The sequence below is a fragment of the Meleagris gallopavo genome, chromosome 6, assembly GCF_905368555.1.
Source record: "Meleagris gallopavo chromosome 6, MGAL_WU_HG_1.1, whole genome shotgun sequence".
NCBI classification, from domain to species: Eukaryota; Metazoa; Chordata; class Aves; order Galliformes; family Phasianidae; genus Meleagris; species Meleagris gallopavo.
Genome location: NC_139409.1, coordinates 6,742,735 through 6,761,775, shown reverse-complemented (window position 1 = coordinate 6,761,775; position 19,041 = coordinate 6,742,735). Strand labels below are relative to the sequence as shown.

Sequence of the window (19,041 nt, the reverse complement as noted above, 5' to 3'; positions counted from 1 at the left end):
TCCTCCTTCTTTCCCCAAAGTTAAACTTCCTGCTCCCGGCCCGGCTGGGAAGGGGACGCGCAGCCCGGCCGGACTCAGCCCTCGACACGCATAACAGCTGGAGCTGTCAAAACTTCCTCCGCTCGGCCTCGGCCCCCGCCGCCTCCTCCGCCGCCGCCGCCGCCTGCTCCTCCTCCGCCCCCGGGGGCTCAGCGCGGGGGGAGGGCGCGGGGGCAGCGTACAATGAAGCGGCGGCCGCCGCAGCCGGGCAGCACCGGAGCCGCCAACAGCTCCCGGGGCCTCTGAGAGGGGGAAGCCCACAGCCGCGCCTCGCCTGCCGCCTCCCCCCGGACCCCGCCGAGCCGGAGCTGAAGACGGGGTGTTATTGTGTGCGAGACCCTTCGTGCCTCCGCGCTCTTCTCTTCGCACCCCCCCTCCCCCCCCCCTCCCCCGGTTCCTCCCTCCCCTCCTCCTCCTCCCGCTCTCCCCATGCTGCTCCCCCTGCTACCTGCGCTGGTCGGCGGCGGCTGAGGCCAGCGATGCGAGGCGGAGGTGGAGGAGGCGGAGGTGAGGAGGAGAGGAGCCGCGGGAGCAGGAGGAGCATCGGGATCCCCATCACCATCTTCATCTTCATCACCATCATCCATGTGTCTCTCTCGTCCTGCTGACTAGGATGTCAACGGAGGACAAGAGCCTGGTGGTGGCGGTGGCGGAGCCGCCTCAGCAGCAGCAACCCCCCGAGCCTGCAGCTCCCCCCCCAGCAGCAGCGGCAGCAACCACAGACAAAAGACCAAGGGGCCGGCCTCGCAAAGATGGCGCTTCCCCTTTCCAGAGAGCCAGAAAGAAGTAAGTTGGGCGCTGCTGTGTGCGAGGGGCCGGGCGCGGACAGAGCTGTCACGGAGCCCCGCCACCCCCCCCCCCCGTGCCCGCCGCTCAATGCCATTTTCAGAGGGGCTCTTCTTTCTTTCTTCCTTCTCCTCCTCCTCTCCCCTTTGCACTTTCTCCTCCTCCTCCTTTTTCACCTTTGTCTCCCTCCGCCTGTTTTCTCTGCACACTTTTCTTCTCCCGTCCCTATTCCTTTCGCCTCTTTCTTCGGAGTTGCTCTCCTTCCCCTTCCCGTCTTCTTCCCCTCTCTCCGGCCCTCCTGGATACCGATGCCGTTCCCTCTGCTTGCTCGTCGCTCTCCCCGTTCCTCGGCTCTCTGCTCCAGGACGCTGCCTGGATATGGAATATCGCTCCCTGCTCCTCGCTTATCCCTATCCCAACCCCTTCCTCTCTTTGAGGAAGAAAAGACGGTTCTTCCCTTCACGCTCACGCTTCCCCCCCTCCCCCCACTCCCCCCGAACACGCAAAGTTGAGGCAGAGTTTCCTTGGCCGAGAGGCTGACGGCGCTCGGGGAGCTGTCAAGCGGCGGCCCCGGGCTGTGGGGAGAGAGCGGGGGCGGGGGCCGCCTCCTCCTCCCCGTGACAGAGCGCCCTTCCCCTGCGTGGGGGGAGGGCGGAGGACGGGGTGCGGGCGCCCGACGGGCTCCGAGCGGGCAACTCGGCGCGGGGATGCGGGGGAGCAGCGCTCGGGGCCGCCGTGCTGCCGCTGCTACGTGAGGTGTCGGGGCACGGCACGGCGCCCGCCCCTCTCGGGGAGCCGCTTGGGGACTGGCTGCGCTCGGCTGCGGTTGTTTGTGAGGGGACGGAGCTTGAGCTGGAGGCAGCGGCAGCAGGACAAAGCCGGCCGAGCGCGTTTTTTTTTTTTTTTTTTTTTTTTTTTTTTTTTTCTGCGCGTTTGTGTGTGTGTGAAGAGATACAATTGTGAGCGAAATAGGAAGTCCGCGTGGAGAGTTTGGTGGAGTCGCGGGGACTGCGAGTTGGTTTCCCTTTGTGTTAAAGGGCCGCTCTCGCTCTGACGTCAGCTGCGCGCATTTAACCCGAGGCGCCTCGCTCCGCGCCCGCCCCGCGCTGCGGGAGCTGCCCGCGCCCCACAGCCGCTCTGCTGGACGGCAGACGCGCACCGAGGGCAGGATTTTCCTCTGCTGCAAATTTTCATATGGCCGGAGCTGAAAGGAATTGCCAAACGTACACGAAATCGTTAGTTCCGCACGCTTCGGGTTGATTTCCGTGTGTAGAAGCCAAACCTTAGGCGAGAAACTTGGGAGCGTCTGGTTTTATGAGAAAGTTTTAGGAAGAAAAATGGAAATACTTAAGAAACATATCGGTCTGTACAAAGAGCAAAGCGGTGTGACGTGTGAGAACTGACAAGAGACCCTGCATGCCAGCTCGAGGCTGAGCAAAAAGTGGGTGCTAAAGAGGCAGCTCCTTCCTTTCGGTTGAATTCTGGGGATGTTTTCAGCTTGCTTTAGGAGGAAATGAGATTTTCCTGTAAAAATATGTGCTTATGTGAAGGTGAGGCCAAGCGTTGTGTCAGATCCAGAGATGAGATGAGCTGCGAGGAAAATTAGAGCTCATCACTACTCTTTTTCTTCCCATTGTGGCTATGCCTGCCTGGTGAGCGTGGCTGGTGTCCTGTATCTGTATGGAAAGCTTTTATGTGAGTACAGCTGCTATCAGCCATGAATGCTTTTGAAATGAGTTTTATTAAAATAGCGATTTTTTTTTTTTTTTTTTTTTTGCCCACCTTTTCCATGTGGAGATTAGTCTTCAGTTGTATCAGTTTGGTAGAAAAATAATTTTATTTCATATCTTTTATTATTTGCAGAATACTGATTAACCAGCTAAGTGAATGCAGAAGTAAAACAAGTAGAAGTGATTCCTCTTCTTTTCAATAGGGCTGCTTGGGCTTGTCTCCCTTTTCACTTCTGTGTTTCCCAGTTGTGTTGGTGTGCCTCGTGTAAACCACGTATGTCAGACCATTTTCTGTGCCATAATCTCACATCTGAATCACTATTAGCCAGTCAAACTGTTCAACTGCTTAATCCCATTATAGGAAATGTTGCACTGAATGTTCAGTCTAAGTAGTGGTAAAACGGAGAGCTCTGCGTTAAGACAGAATAACCTAAAAAGAGTATTTCCTAAGCTACAGGAGCCTGCATTGGAAAAATGATACTATATCTGAGAATGCTGCTTGTTGGTTTTTAACTTTCTTGAAGACGCCATTCTTACACAAATTTGATGAAAGTTTAAGAGGACAGATGGAAAACTGCCTTGAATCTGCTTCTGTGAGATGCCAAATATTCTCAGTAGGCTTGTGGTAAGGGATGATAGGGTTCTTCCAGTAGGGGAGCTCTGTGCAGATCTCTGTTGTCCCATGTCTTACCTGGTTATCAGTATAATTCCAGTGGTGCTGGGAGCACAGGTATGTGTAGGAAACTGAGGAGGTTTCCTTTAGATGGGGAACCTGTCAGTTTTGTGGTGGTGCCGGTACTGGAGTTAATGGTGACAGAACGTGGAGTTAGGGGGGCTGACCATCACCATTTGAAGGATACTGCTTTGTGAATAGCATTGTCAGGAGACTTAATCTCGGGTGAACAGTTCATTTTTGTTATTTATATTGTAATCGTGCCTAGAGGCCAGGGAACCATTATGCTACATACAGTACAGATGCATAAGCAAATATTGCTTCTGCACAAACAATTTATTAATTTAAATGGGAAGATAAGGTGGCACATAAACGTAAGAAGGGTGCTGGGAAAGCATGAGGGAGCTGTGAGAAAGCTGTGAGCAAAAGAATGTGCAGAAGTTTGAGTACCCTGACTATCTCAGCATCACTGAATGATTCATAGGTATCAGACTTGGAGGATATATTTAAAGGAAGGTAGCACTGTCACCAGAAGGGTTATCGCAGATAACTTGTTTCCTGCCTCAAGTGCAAGACAAACACTCATATTTTCTTCTTTACTTTCTGACAACAGGCTATCTGTATAGAGCTGAGATACAAATTCAAGAGGTGGAGCTCAAAAAGGCCGTGCACAGCCTTGGCATTGAGAGCAAGTAGGTTCTTCTTGACATAGTTCATAAGGAAGAACGCAAAGAACCGTAATCATAGTGATGAATGAGAAAAATGTTTTTGAAATACCAGCTTTCAAATGAATTTAAGTGGCAAGATTGCATTTACCAAAGGGAGGAAAAAAAAAAAAAAAACACCAGAAGGAAGTTGCATTACTGAAGGTACAAAAAGACGTAGGAGACAAAAAAATAAAAAATCTGAATCTTGTGGGTATTGTTCATAGAAAATGGATATAATTAGGGACCTTCTTATCTCATAATCTGAAATCCTGGAAAATTAGCTCCTGTGTTTGGATAATTACTCCTCAACTTCCGTGCTGTGTACCTGAATGGTAGGAATGTGATAGAAAAGAAGTTGCAGGGGAAGAGTGTATGGTCTGTTCTGATTGCTGTCGTTGCGTGAGCAGCTGGTTATTCGTCAGAATGTATCAGAATAGTGTTTTGTAATCTGTTATAAGTACTAGAGCTTTGTTAATCTATACAGAGTATAAGCAACACCAACATTGTTCTTCTTAACAAAAATGTAGTAGCAGAAGTCTCATTGATTGTAATGGTGATAAGTTAGTTGCCTTTTAAGTTAGTGTCTAAGTTCACTTTAAATGTTATATTCGGCATCTGTCAGGCTGCTCATCTGTTACAAATTTTGCAAATGTGCGTGTAGTTTAAAACAGAATAGGAAAATGATTTCAAAAAGCTTGGAATTTGTCAGTTGAAGACCTTTGGTGTTTATTTTTAAGTATCTCTGAGTTATTTTCATCATAGTTATTGCTTGCTTGCGTTGACCAGTATAAGCTGCAGTAGGATTTTAAAGGCCATAGATTTCATACGTGCAGATAGTTTTGAGGACACGTAAGCATAGTGTTATTGCCAGGAAATGATTATTTAAGGATTTTTATCATCAGTTTAGCTGGATTTGCAATAGAGTAGGTCAGTATTTAAAGATACCTATGCTCATTTCAAAAGAACTTAATGTGTTGGATCTCTTTGCTTTATAGCTCAGTTGTGTTTCTTTAATTCGTCACACACCTTTCCTGTGATGCTTGTCTTTACTTTCCTGCCGTGTTCTCACTTAAAAATGTAACATTTGCAAATGTCAAATTTGTGTTGTCTTAAACAATTACAGTGTTCATAGTTGGGGAAAGTCACTGCTACCTGTCGTTGAAAGACAAGTCTTTGGATGGATAGGTTTTGTACAACTGTTGTGTGATGGATAGGGGTTAAAGTACCAAAGCAAACAGGGGGCTGTGCTTCTGCCTCTACCTACCACCTAACAAAAGGCCTGGGCCAAAAGCCAGAAGGTGTGTGTTAGATCTCACAGTGCGAAGAGGGGAGGTGTTGGAATAAGACTTAGTTATCAGCACATGACATGGGCCCTTGGAAGGTCTGTCCGGTCTGTTGTGGAACAGCAGTGAGCTACATGCAATAGGGTCCCAGGGCAACTCATGGCCATCTTCTCCCGCTGCCCCCATTGCTTTACATCCACCTTCACCTGAGGAATTCCGTTACCAAGCAGTTGCCATACTGTCACGTGTTGCTGTTGCATTGGAGCCTGGCTTAAACGGATCACGGTTCTGTTTTGCTCGGGAGCTTCTGGTAAACGATGTCAGCATTTATCTTTTGATTTGCAGTTCCTGGTGGGACTTCTGTGATAGACGACAGTGGGTTTTATAGAATTGTTTTGCAGCATTGTCAGAGTTGTTAAAATGTTGATTAATGTGAATTGATGTCTTCAGTTGTGTATTAAGGGTGAGCTTAGGCTCACTGTTGGACATGGATATTTTTCAATAAGCTTCACCTATAGTTTTCTCAATTTAAACCAGACCATGCTTACAAACAGAGATTGCTTTGAGACTTTTTTGGACAGTTTTCCATTCCAACTGTTAGTTTGTTACTGTTTGTGTTTGATAACCCATTAAATTTCTGTAGTACTTCTCATGAAAGGACCCCCAAGAGCTATCAGACAAAATCACGACAGGATCGTGACAGATCAAGCATCGTGACCATTTGGGAAATATCAGCATGTGGCATGTATTGGTCATAAGCAATGTCTTTGCAGAGGTAGGAAGAGGAACCCAACCTCTTGCTTTCCACCCTCTTATCCAACCACCCACCAGACATCATTTCATCCTATATTCAGTGACAGAGGCAACTTTTCCCAGCTTCAAAAATAAGTCATTATTTTTTTAGCTTTGCTTATGGACATTCTTTTTTTTTTTTTTTTTCTCCTTATTAGTGTGTTCAACTCCTACTAACTTCATGCTGTTATTCTTTAGTAAGATAATTGGAAATGGACATTTCTAACTCGTAGGCTTGGCTGTCCCACAGCAAGCGTTGGAGGGATGGCAGGGTCACGTATAACTTGGGAAAAATAGATGTTCTTTATCTAGCACAGAGGATTACACCCCTATGTTATTTAAACACTAATGCTGTGGGTTTAACATTTTAACAAATGTTATCATATGTACACTAAAATGCCAGGAAGTGGAGAAGTTAAACTATTAGCAATTTCAAGAAGCATTGAAAGCTTTTCTCTGTTCAATGTATTTGATTATCAAATCATACAATTTGCATGATTCCTATTGTCAGGATAAATACAGATAACCAGGGTTTTATGGTAGCAAATCTGGTTTACTATAGAAATAACCTGTATTTAATTTCTTTTTTTACACTGTTTTATACTAGAAGCATGGCACTAAACATTCCCATTCTAGCCATATCTCAGTTTCTCAGCTGGGATGTTCAAAATGAGTTTGGGCACTTGACTTTAAGAACTGCGTTCAGAAACCTCTTCCAGTAGCACTGGTGTTTTCTTTCATTCAAAGTAAATGAGATAAAGTAGGGAAAAGCCCTTAAAATCTACAATATTTATTGCAGTGAGTGCATGGAGTGCATCAGGTGGTTATTTTCTCCAAACACTGTAAATCTTAAGCTGGTTCTGGTGGCAAAAAGCAGCAGTGCTGCTCCCTCCCTGTGCTGCCAGCTGTTTGTTCTCTCCCTTGTGCTGACCCAGGCGTTCGTGTAGCCATGTGGTGAACTGCATTGGAAATTGATCTGGGTTGAAACTAACCTGGCAAAGAAATGTGTTTGTGATAGCATAAGGGAGGAGGCCAGAGCAAAAGGAGCCAGGGTGCAGAGAGGCAGAGCTTGATGTCCTGTGGTAACACTGCCAGCTTCAAGTGGCTGTGAAGCTAAAGCCTTGGTTGTCTGTAATTTGAGGGTGTGGATAGTTTTCTTTTGGCTTCCTCCAATAAATTCTTCAATACAGGAGATTGTAAGAATCTCTCACGGCCTGTAAACATGTTATGTGTGCTAGTTGGTCCTTTAAAGAAACACTGTCAAGAGGGTTCTTTGTAACACTTAAACATGTGAATCTGATCTACCTCATGTTTGCCCCCAAATACATGTACCTGTAGGCACTGATTAAATCAATCAATCAAGTCACTTTGGTCCACTGAAATATCCCTAAACTACATATTTACAGTACCCTAAATTAATACTATACGTGCAGTATTTTATGTTAGTAAGCAATTTCTGATATTCTGGAAGCTCTTTCCTGAAGTACTTCAATATGTGAGCATTATAATAAAATAGCACTGCATGTTGCTCCTTCCAAAGTATTCTTTCCTTTATCTTATTTGGAAGTATTAAATCACTTGAGTACCAAATCTTATTGGCAGCCATTCCAATAGAAATATATAAGTACAAATTTGCAATGCTGTATTTATCAACATTGTCAAATCAGGATATTCCCCTTCAAACTGAGGGCTTTTTTCTCTTCTTCTCTATCACTACAGACAATAAATTCCAGTTTTTTCTTTTGTCCTCAGAGATGTGCAGTTGAATTGTCTGTGTGGTACAGTAAAGTAAAAGGATGTTTGTTAGTGAAGAAGTGGTCCAAATGCACAGTCTCTGCTGTGAAGCAGTGTCAGCTTGTAGGGCTGTGTCAGAGTTCCGTTTGGAAGTCCCAGCTAATCCCAAATGACTTCTGGAACATGCCAAGGTTTGTGGGACCTGGATTGCTTGAGTAGTAACAGCACCAGCCCTCCTGTCTGCTGCTGACAGTCTTGGCTATGTGGTGATCTTGGCCAAAGGTTTCTCATCCCAGTGATGTGGTGGCTCCATAGACAAGAGCTATATTATGTTAAAGGTTGGTAGATTTGATTGGTAAGTGACCTCATTGGTAAGTGTGATCTATTCAGGCATTTTCCCAAGTGTGGAGTTCAGAAGCAAAATGGAATTCTTTTAAATAAAATGGTTATTTAGTTGTGCTGTATTGCCATACATGAATGAAGCAGTATGGCCAGAAAAGACTTCAGGCTGATCTTGCTCATCCTTCTGTGCTGTGTGCTGGTACAATTTCTGACAAATTGTTTTCAAAGTATTTGTTGAACGCAGTTCCAGTCCATCCCTAGGCAATTAGTTTTAGTAACTAATTTTCCAGAATAAATGTTCTTTACCATGGATTAAGCCAGTTTTGGCTTGCACTGCTCAGAGTTAGGGCTTTCCGGAGTCGATAAGGAGAACAGTTTTTATAATAAACATTTATTTGTTAGGAGGTTGTCTCCTATGTTAAGCCTAACCTCCATTAATGTATTTCAGGATAAGATTCACCTTCACTGATAACGGCATCGTAATGTTGACTTGCTTGCTTTATCTTTACAAAGTTTGCTCATCCTATTAAGTTTCACTTGGCCAATATGAACCACTTTTCCATTTGTCAGAATAATAATTTAATAAGATCTCCTCCTCTAAAACGTTTATAACCCCTGCCTCAGCCATGTGGCATACACAGCTCTTCTGTTTCTTCACGCAGCCCCTGAAGGAAGGACTGCCTTGTAATGTTCTCCCACCATGTCTGAAAATAGTTTGCAAATAAATGCCCTGTGAATGCTGTAGTTCAATGCTGCCCACCTGTCTTAGGGCGCTGTCATCGAAGATGATCGCTGATGGCTTAGAGATGAATTTGTTTCTGAAGCAGACGGTGAATTTCTTCTAGTCCTGCTGACTGAAATTTCCCTGATTATTTAGCCTAATAACAAAATCAATTTTTACTATTAGCTATGAGAAGTCTATTTTATGAAGACTGAAACGCACAGAACAGCATTTGGTTTGGTTTTGTTATCCGTTTGTTCTTCAATGATGTTATGTACTGACTTTTTTGTCTTTATTCTTACTTCTAAAATATTTCTGAAACTTTGTGTGCCTTTTATATGGCACAGTGGTAATAATGCATGCTGTGCTTTTATCTCTTCCGATTTTTATCCCTGACGGTTTATGCCGTTCTGTGTACTCATTAAAATGCCCTTGTTTCCATTCCTAATATGATTCTTTTTAGTTTCAGACCCTTATTACTGGCTGCTTTTTATGCAGTCTGTATTCATAGTACATTTCCTATCTTTCCCCTGTGTTGGAATACTTTGCCATTATGTGTATTCCAGTACAATAACTGCCAGTCCTCCTTTAAATCACATTCTCAAGAGATTCTAGCAACAAGTTCAAAGAGTTGGTTGAAATTTGCTTTTCTTCTTTCATTTAATTGAAGATAATTTTTTTTCTCCTTCTTCTACTGCTCTCATTTTTCCCTTTCCTTGGCACCGTGAGTGTTTCTCTTTACCACTTGCAGCCAAATCTCTGTACACGTTTAGATTTTTAAAATGGAGCCGGCCCTAATAGAGCAAAGTGTGAAAGAACTGCTCTTCTGGCATCCTCAGCTTTGTGAAACAGTTGTCCTCAACCTTCTTCAGAAACTTGCGCGGCTGTTTGTTCAGTTATTTTGGTTTCTATTCAATATTTGGATGATGAAGGCCTCCTCTTAACCTCAAGTTACAAAAAGCTTTGAAAGCTCCTGTTAGCTGCTGAAGAAGTTCCTGTCTCCTTTGGGTGGTGGGACGTTTTTGTCCCCAGTCTTTTCAGTGCTTTCCTCCTCAGTTCCATTCTCTGCTGCTTATGGTTTTGTTTGCTTCTGCTCCTGCCTTTTTCCCCTTCTGTTTGTTCGGTTTGCTTTCTTTTTTTTTTTTCTTTTTTTTCTTTTTTTCTTTTTTTCTTTTTTTCCCCCTTCTAATAAAAGTGAGTGATTGTGGTGGTTTTGGTTTTTTCTTCTTACCGCAGCACACTGAGCTGCATGCGAGTACGACTTAGAAATGGACCAGATGCTTTTCATTGTGAAGAAAGGCTTGAAAAGGGGAATTTTGAAATAAAATTGAGAATAAGGACAAAAGGACCGTTCTTCAAATCTGGCCATTTCTACGTTTGGCCAATTCTCAGCTGTGTTTGTTGTGCTGATGAGCAGCAGTGCCCTGGCCCCTGCAGCGCCCAGGTTCTTCAGGCTGTGGCTGCGGATGGCGGGAAAGCTTGCAGTCACTGGCTGCCATTGCTGGCTTATTGCTGTGGTTGCTGCAGGCTGCCAGCACTTCCCCAAACAGTTCTGAGGGCCAGGAGCCTGTGTGGGCCGTGCACCATTTTGGATGCTGTTTACCTGTGGCTGCTTTGTTTTGGAAGCTGAGAATCTGGCCATGCAGATGTAGGCTGTCCTGTGCTAGTTGGTCTGAAGGCCAACGTTACCAACTGTGTTTAATTCACCAGAATAATGAAAACCGGTGTTTTTCTAGGAGTTCAATGAAACTGACACAATTCTCATCAGTTTTACTTCCAGCCTCCTGGGCAAACGCTGCCACAGTTAATGTTCTCTAACCCACAGGGACATAAGTTTGGGGAGAACAGCTCACAGCAGAGGGAGCAGAGGAGGTGGGGTGTATATGGCATAAGGCTCTGAGAAATGTTGGCTTTCGGTGCTTCTTTAGTCTTCTGACACACAATTTTTCCTGGTTCATATTTTGCGTAATTAACCTTGCATCAGGCATCCTGATAGAGATTTATACAAAGGCAAGTGCAAAACAGATTCAGCGGGAATTCTAATTTATTTTTCTGCCCGTGTCTTCGAGAAACCCTTTAGGAGAGAACTGGGCCCAGAAATGAGGCAGGAGAGAGGGAGGGGGAAGGGACTCAGGAAATAAGTGATCTGTAAGGAAGATTATTTAAAGAAATTATTTCCCTACGGTCTTCCATAGAGCGGTAGCAGCGAGGGCTGGCTCCTGGCTGGCTATTCTGTAGCCTCTTTTTTCTAATGGAGAGGAAGATATTCTTTGTCATGTGCTGTGTACAGCTTGGAGATAAAATCATGTATTTTTAAAATATGTTTGTTGGTAAAGAATAAATAATCATGAAAAAAGTGATGCAGATATTTTGTGTACTTTACATATGGTCTTCTCAGCTAAGTACACGGTGGTAGCATGGAATAGGGAAGGTGCTGTTGGTTGTGTACCTGCTTTACAGACAGGAAGGGAATCTTGATCTCAAGGCTCATTATCAACGCAGTTATTGGGGGGAGGGGTTACATTACTGGCAATGTAAATAGATGTTCTTTTAAGAATACTTTCAGTTCACTTTTTTTTCAATGAATGTGTCTTATTTTTTTCCTTTTTTTGCTTCAGACTTGGTCTCGATAATCTGTTTTTTGATATCTTGCTGCTTTAAAAGCTTTTTTAGACCAAAGGTTCATGTTATATGCAAGTGTTTCTTGTCCACACTTACTTAGCTTGCCCACACTTTAAAAAAGTCAAACCATAACTGTCTTGAACATGTACAAACATGCTGAGTTGAAGCTCAGGCTGTATCTTCCATGGTGCAGTTTTCCACATTTATCAGAATTTTGAAAAATGTGGTGATAGATTTTTGTTCTCTGGTTTTTGTCTATGACTGTAAGGGCTGTTAGATGGAGTTGTTTTGTTTTTTGAGCTGTAGCCTAAACTGAACCTGGGGAATAGGCAGCTGTGTGGATGTGACCCTGTCACGTGGTGCAGCAGTGTATTCCACTGCAGCTATTAGTAATGGGCCTTGGGGACAGGGCAGAGGCAGAATTCTAGCTCCTATAGTCATGCCACCTCAGTTTCTTATTCAGCAGCATTGTGATGGTCTGCTTTCTAGCTGTTTTCTTTTCAACTCTTGAAAGAATAGTGGTATTTATTTTACTATCCTAAAGGAGCTTACTAATGCATGGTAGGAAGTGTACTTGAATTCTGCTGAAATCTGCGTGCTTGGTTAGAAGAGAGAAGTAGACACCTCTAAAAATGCAGTGCAGTAGGGCTGAGGAAGGTCTGAGCAGGCACTGTGTTGGAGCCTAATGGGCAATCCAAGACCAAGAGATGTGCATGTGATGTTGGCCATCTGAACATCACCTGAATGTCCTGATTGCTGCTGTCTGAACTTGCTCTGGTTGGGGAATAAGTTATTTCCTATGAGGTCCTACCACCATGTTGTAGCACTGTGTGTAATTACAGAGCTGTGTAAACAACTAATTGAACTTCAAAAGTATTTGCAGTCCACTTTGGTAGCTGACGATGTTTCACCTGCTTTGAGCAGGAGGTTGGGTGAGATGACCTCCAGAGGTCTTTTCCAGCCTGAGTTATCCCATGATCCAGTTCTACATCCAGCTACATCCCCCTGTCACAGTAGATAAATGATTGCTTCCCAACAGGTTTTCACAAACAGTGTCACCTGGCATTCCAGATTTTCTTCTTAAAGTGCATTTGGACAAGTATGTGGTTGAAGAGGGGAAGGCTATTTTGACTAAAGTGTTTGTCAGATTTTTGTATTCTGGCGTACAGTTTTGTCCTGCTTGTGCTAGAAATTAACAACTCGTGTTACCAGCAGTGAGCCATTTTCTGACTCATAGCCTGTGCCTGTTAAGATATGGCTTCTTCTCCACCTCTTTTTGTGTTTTCCTTTCAACTTGTGTTCCGTTTGTCTGTATCGATTTTCAGTTCTTTCCAAACTCATTTGCTCGCACCTTTATGTTTGTTTCCAGTAAGCAGTACTACATTATGATTTCAGTCAGAAGCAGAGTTTGGCCATACAGCACTTCGTAGTGATGTACAATGACACTCATCACAACATTTGTGTTTCTTCTGCATTGGTTCTATGAGAAAGCACCACATGGTGTGCTACTTCAATCACAGGCAGTAGAGTTCTGAGAGGAAAGAGAAGCAGCAAGTAAGGAAATTTGAGATTTCTGGAGGTAATATGAGATTTGAAGACTTGTATTTTTATTTCAGGTAGTTCTTCAGAGATGCTTTTGACCAGATCTAGTCTGCTTATCCATTGAAATCACTATTTACTTGTGGACAAGATCCAGTGATGCTTGCTGAGCTCAAGTTACGCTGAGCTGTATAATGGTGATGGTCTTTTGGAAGGTATTGGCCATAGAGGTGGAAGGGTGCACTTACTGTTCTGCTCTTACCTCACATTCACATCTGTTGGTGTGCTGGTGGCTGTGCACTGTGTGCTGTTCTGCTGTCGTTGCTACAGAAGTAGGGACCTTTGGCTGAAGCACAGGAAGACAACAGGAGAAAAACACCTTGAGCCTTCTCAGCAGTGTTTGTCAAAACTTGTCTGTCAAAGCCCTAAGGACAGACTGAATTTGATGCTTTCTATTTAGAAATTTCAATTACCTAACCTATGTTACCATTCAAATTTTATATGACATCTTAGATGTAATGGCTTAAAATCAAATCAAATATATAATAATGCGTTATGGTTGACTGTAGTTAACACATGACATGTTCCTGGACAGAATATCGTGCTGTTTACTTGCTTTAGGTGAGGTATGGCCTGGTTGGTGCTCATGAGAAGATGGAGCAGGGAAGAGAAAAGAATATAGCTTAGCACCTTTTCCTGCCCACTTTTTTGCCCTTTAGAAATGAAATCTATCTCCATTCAGTCTGCCTTAGTACATACTAGAAACTGAGAACTTTGAAAACCCTTCAAATGCAGGAAAAAAAAAAAATACTATCTAATCTATGCTTTGTTTGAAAAGTGGAAGTAACAGGGAGACTGTATTCATGAGAGAGGTTGGTTCAAGTTGGTTTGTAGCACGAAGGTATAAAATGGTGCTAGGAGGTAATTGGCCTTTAGCTTCCAGTAGAACTGCTGTGCTGAGGCAAATATTTGAGTTTCCTTTTCTGCTTGTTGTCTTTTTCTAGCTCTGCTCTTATGGCTTAATCTCAAGTTGTTATTACGATTTTATTGTGTTATTGCTAGAAACCCATTGATGTCAGATCTAGAAATAGCAGGGCAGCAGCAGAATTTTTTTTTTTTTTTTTTTTAAAGACAAACACATTTTTGTGTTCCTTAATCTATTCATCACTGTCTTCTCAAGTCAGGGAGGTACCAAATGAGATGTGTGACCTAGCTGTTGTAACCAAATAAAAAACTGTTGTGGGGCCCATCTCCCTTTCTCCTACTGGATTTGAAATTTAGGTGGGAATATATTGGATGTGGGACCTGATATGGCGTGTGAATTTCTCCTGGTTGCTGTGAAATATCATTCTCCAAAAGTTAGACGTTGTAAATAGGGCCTGTAATAAACAGATAAGACATGCCTGCTAAATATGTCTTGATTAACTCTAGAGAGTTGCATCCTCCGCTAATCAGTTTGAGTTTGGAAGAAAACAGCCTGACATATGTATAGACATAAGTTTTTATCTTAATCATTAAATCCATAGCTTCTGTTCCTTAAAAAAAAAAAAAAGTCTGTCTTTGGAGAGATGACTGATCCCATTTTTTCCATGTACATTTTCTTGGCAGAAGTGTTGGCTGAAACAGTTTCAGCCTCGCCATCACAGTGACACACGCTTGTGGAGACGTGTGAATCAGGGCAGGGAATTGATGCAGACAGAATTGCTTTGCCTTTTCCCAGCGTCCTGCCCTACTGCTTCCTGCCCACGGCCACACCAATCTGTCACCTGGCTCACGGTGTGACCCAGCGCACAGCTGAGCCGGTGCGGGCTGGAGGCTGGGAGTAAAGGGGCATGGGGTGGGATCAGCTTCAGTTAGAAGTGCTGCCAGATGGGAAACCCAAACCCACGTTGTTCTGTAGCTCGTTGTGTGGTCCTATTGAAGGCAGGTTGTTTGGCCTGGTAGTACGCCGTCAGCACGGCTGGTGTAGGGTCGTGTCTAATTCTGTTGCTCTGGAAGAAATGACTGTTTTTGTTCTGAGAACGAACTAAATCTCACATCTTTAATCTAAAAGAAACGGCAGCTTTGTGTTTGGAGCTCTCAGAAAGAGCAAGGCCAGCTAACGTGACTTCATTCCTGTTAGCCAGCATCTTGGGCTGCAGAACAGTGGGGAAAAGTCCCGAGTGTAATTTGTTGTTATTATTTTAACCATCTCTTATTAAATTGCATCTCACCTTGTTTGTGCTAATGTACTTTAACTTGTCAGGCAGCTTACCATTAGTTGGTATGTTAAAACATGTGTGTTTTTAGCCCATAACATGTTGAAAAATGCCTCTAGATGTAAGGTACAGCAGCACGAACAGCTCTGCATGTTAATCTGGGGCGGTGGCAGGGGGTACATGAGCACTGCATTTGTGTCTTTAAATCGCAGAATGGCCAGGGTTGGAAGGGACCTCAAGGATCATGAAGCTCCAACCCCCCTGCCACGTGCAGGGCCACCAACCTCCACATTTAATACCAGACCAGGCTGCCCTGGGCCCCATCCAATCCAGCCTTGAACACCTCCAGGGATGGGGCATCTACAGCCTCTCTGGGCAGTTGTTCCAGCTCCTCACCACTCTCTCTGTAAAGAACTTTCCTCTGACATCCAACCTAAATCTTCCCTCCCTCAACTTAAAACCATTTCCCCTTGTCCTGCAGTTATCTACCCTTTCAAAGAGTTGATTCCCCTTCTGTTTGTAGGCTCCCTTTAGATCCTGGAAGGCTGCAATCTCACAGCCTTCTTTTCTCCAGGCTGAACAAACCCAGCTCCCTCAGCCTGTCTTCATAGGTCCCCTAATCGTCTTTCTGGCTCTCCTCTGGACCCTCTCCAACAGCTCTCTGTCTCTCTTGTACTGGGGGCCCCAGACCTGGACACAGTACTGCAGATGGGGCCTCACAAGAGCAGAGTAGAGGGGGACAATCACCTCCCTGTCCCTGCTGGCCACCCCTCTTCTTTTGGAAGAAGGTGTCCCAGGGGAAGTCTGTGGAAGTAGGTATGGGATGGGTGACATGGCTGCTCTGCAAAACCGAGTCCTGGAGCTCTCCATCCAGACCAACAGACTGACACTTAACCTTCTCCCTGCAGTGTGGCAGTGCCGTGGTTACTGGAGATGTGCTGATAGGGGCAGCTCGGTTGCTCTTCCCAGCGAGGTACGATCCCGTGTACAAACATGGCACAGTGGCTCTTACACAATAGTTACTTGTGTTAGAGCAAACACACGGAGGTGGTTTTTTGTGTGAGTGCTTTCCTTTTAAAAACGTTTATCTTAATCTCTGGTGAATTGGTTTGATAAAACTTTCCTGTAGGCCCTGGAGAGCGTTTGCATTGGGAATGCAGCGATAGACAGCGCTGGGTGGGGGAAGGAGCTCCCGGTGCTGGGTTGGTTTCCTTCAGAGGTGAAATGGTCTCTGAGCTCCTAATGTGATCAAAACCAAAACAACTGGGATCAGTTAAAAACTAGGCACAGCTCAGCGTTATTTTTGTTGCTCAGATAGGTCCGAGTGCTGTTAGCAGCATGTCAGCCCACGTCCTGCAGATGGCCGCTGTTTCACCAACTCGTCCCAAAACTTCAGGAGGGAGGCGCAAGCAAAGCAGCACCCAACAGCCGCTCCCCTCGGGTGTGGGAGAAGCTGAACAAAGGCAAGGGAGGCACAGCTGGAATTGGCAGATCCGTGGCTTTCTGTGGCTGTGGAACGGAGAGCTGCGTAACGATTTCTTGACTCGTTTTCCTCCGATGTCTGCAGAAGAAAAAAGATGGCAGGGCCGTGAGGAGGGTTGGGAAGGGCCGGCTGCAGCCGGACGCTCCTCACGCACGAGTCCTTATCTGCTTTCAGGCCAGACTGGGAGAAGGATGGAAAAGTCAGACGAATGTTGAAAGGGGAAGAAAAATAAAAGCCACCTTAACGTGGAACGTCGAAACCACGCTTCGCCTCGAACGGCCCCGAGCGGCCGTGCCGTGCCCGCGGCGGGATCCCGCGGGACGTGTCGTAACTTTTCGGTGCCGCTTTGTTCAATGGGAACGCCAGGTCGGTGGGGGAAGGGAAGGAGAAGCGAACGGGGCAGCGCCGGTGCCGCTGGGCCGTGGAGAGTCTCTCGTAGCGGGGGGCCGCGGGCCGCCTGTCGGACCCGCGCTTCGCTGCTCCCCCGGAGCGGCCTCGGGCAGCGCGTCCCGCCCGAGCGTCCGCGCCGAGCTCAGCCCTGCGGCCGTGCTGCGGGCCGGGCGGGAGCTGCGGGCCTCCGCCGGGGGCGCTCCGCCGCTCCGCGCCGCGCCTCGCTCGCACAGCCCCGCTCCTGTGGGCGAGTCCGGGCCGCGCTTTGGCGGCGCCCGGCTGCGTCGGATCTACTTTCTCTAGCTCGGCTTTTTTTTTTTTTTTTTTTTTCCCCTCCGCTTTTTTTTTTTTTTTTCCTCCCCTCCTCCCTTTTCTCCCCACCCCTTCTCCTCCGCACCCCTCCCCCTCCTCCTCTCCCCTCCTCCTCCTCCTCCTCCGGCTCCAGCCTGGTTCGGGGAGGATCCCGGAGCCGAAGTTCCGAGGCCATCGGCTCTCTCGCGGCTCGCCGCCGCCATGGGCAGCGCGTAGGGCCGCCCCGCGGAGCCGCACCCGCAGCCTCTGGGGCAGCGCCGAGCCGGGGGGAATATGGCTGATCCGCGGGAGTGCTGAGCGCTCGGCGGAGGGCACCATGTAAAGAACTTCGTTTTCCTCCGGATCGTACGCGTGGGCACCGATGCCAGCCCCTCCATTTTCCGAAGGGGATTTGTGAGCGGTTCCGGAGGGCCGGGTTATGTTGCGCACAACCGATTCGCAGAGGGTGAGTGCGGCTGGCGGCTAACTTCTTTGTATTAAAGGGCAAAATGTGACAGGAGGCGCCGCGCTATATATGGCGATCCGTAGTGCCGGGGGTGGCACACGGGGGGGGCGGGGGGACGCCGCCGCCCGGCGCTCAGCCCGGCGCTCAGCCCGGCGCTCAGCCCGGCGCTCAGCCCGGCGCTCAGCCCGGCGCTCAGCCCGGCGCTCAGCCCGGCGCTCAGCCCGGCGCTCAGCCCGGCGCTCAGCCCGGCGCTCAGCCCGGCGCTCAGCCCGGCGCTCAGCCCGGCGCTCAGCCCGGCGCTCAGCCCGGCGCTCAGCCCGGCGCTCAGCCCGGCGCTCAGCCCGGCGCTCAGCCCGGCGCTCAGCCCGGCGCTCAGCCCGGCCAAGTTCTGTGTCCAACTGATCGTCCCCAGCCATAAAAATAGAGGGGGGTGGGGAGAGCGAGGGGAAACAACAACAAAAAGCCCAGGGCTGGTCCCGGCCATTGGCCCCGGGTGCGTGTTCACACCCATACCCGCACGTGTGCGTGTACACACAGGTATTCTTTGAGATTCGTGACTTTATTTAGTTAGCTATAGCACAACTCTTTCTTATTTTTTTTTTTTATTTTTTTTTTTTGAGCAGTTTCATTTCCTGCTGTGAATTGCGGAGCGATGGGATTAATCTCTCCCCGCTATTTCGCAGCACTCCATACGTTCTAGTTGTGAGCTGAGTGCCATCTCAGCCCGCCTCATTCCCAAGCGTTCCTCTGGGCTGTTGGCATCGCTTTCCCAGCTGCCTTCGTTGGGACATAAACCCCAACCCCGCTGCTTCGGACCCGCGGTGCTCCCCGCACAAAATGGATGTGCGGAGCGTTGTGCCGCGCTGGCTGCCGTGGGAGAAGTGAGCAAATGGGTCTGAGGCACAGCCAGGATTATGTAACCACTGCTTTGGCAAACTTGTGCCATCTGGGAAGGGAAAGTATTTTGTTTCTGTCTTTTGATAAGGATGGAGGAGCGTGATGGCCCCTTTTCCCAGTGAGATTACTTAGTAGCAGGCTGATTTTCAAAACAAATGTGGTTCTACTTGAAGGCTGTGAGCAGTTATTTGTGTGGGTTGGTTTTTTTGTTTTTTTTTTGTTGTTTTTTTTTTCCCTAAGAAACTATTTCCAATCGTGGATACGATTCTGATACAAAGTATTGGGTACGCACCAGCGAGTCATTAGTTAATACTGTAACCAGATTCATTACATAATTGAAAAATGAGC

General features: G+C 46.6%; 1 protein-coding gene across 12 annotated transcripts in view; it reads left to right on the top strand.

Moving 5' to 3' along the window:
* Positions 1–415: 415 nt before the first annotated feature.
* The window catches only part of KMT2C (lysine methyltransferase 2C), a 188,101-nt gene continuing 169,475 nt past the window's right edge, over positions 416–19,041 (top strand). For 9 of the 12 annotated variants that reach the window (XM_085226999.1, XM_085227002.1, XM_085226997.1 and 6 more), the window contains exon 1: positions 508–825. In XM_085226999.1, coding sequence (XP_085083125.1) covers positions 653–825 — 173 coding nt within the window. In that variant the 5' untranslated portion in view covers positions 508–652. Of the gene's footprint in view, positions 826–16,723; positions 17,016–17,460; positions 17,797–19,041 lie in introns of those variants that run through there. The other 3 variants (XM_085226991.1, XM_085227001.1, XM_085227000.1) reach the window with 3 other exon arrangements.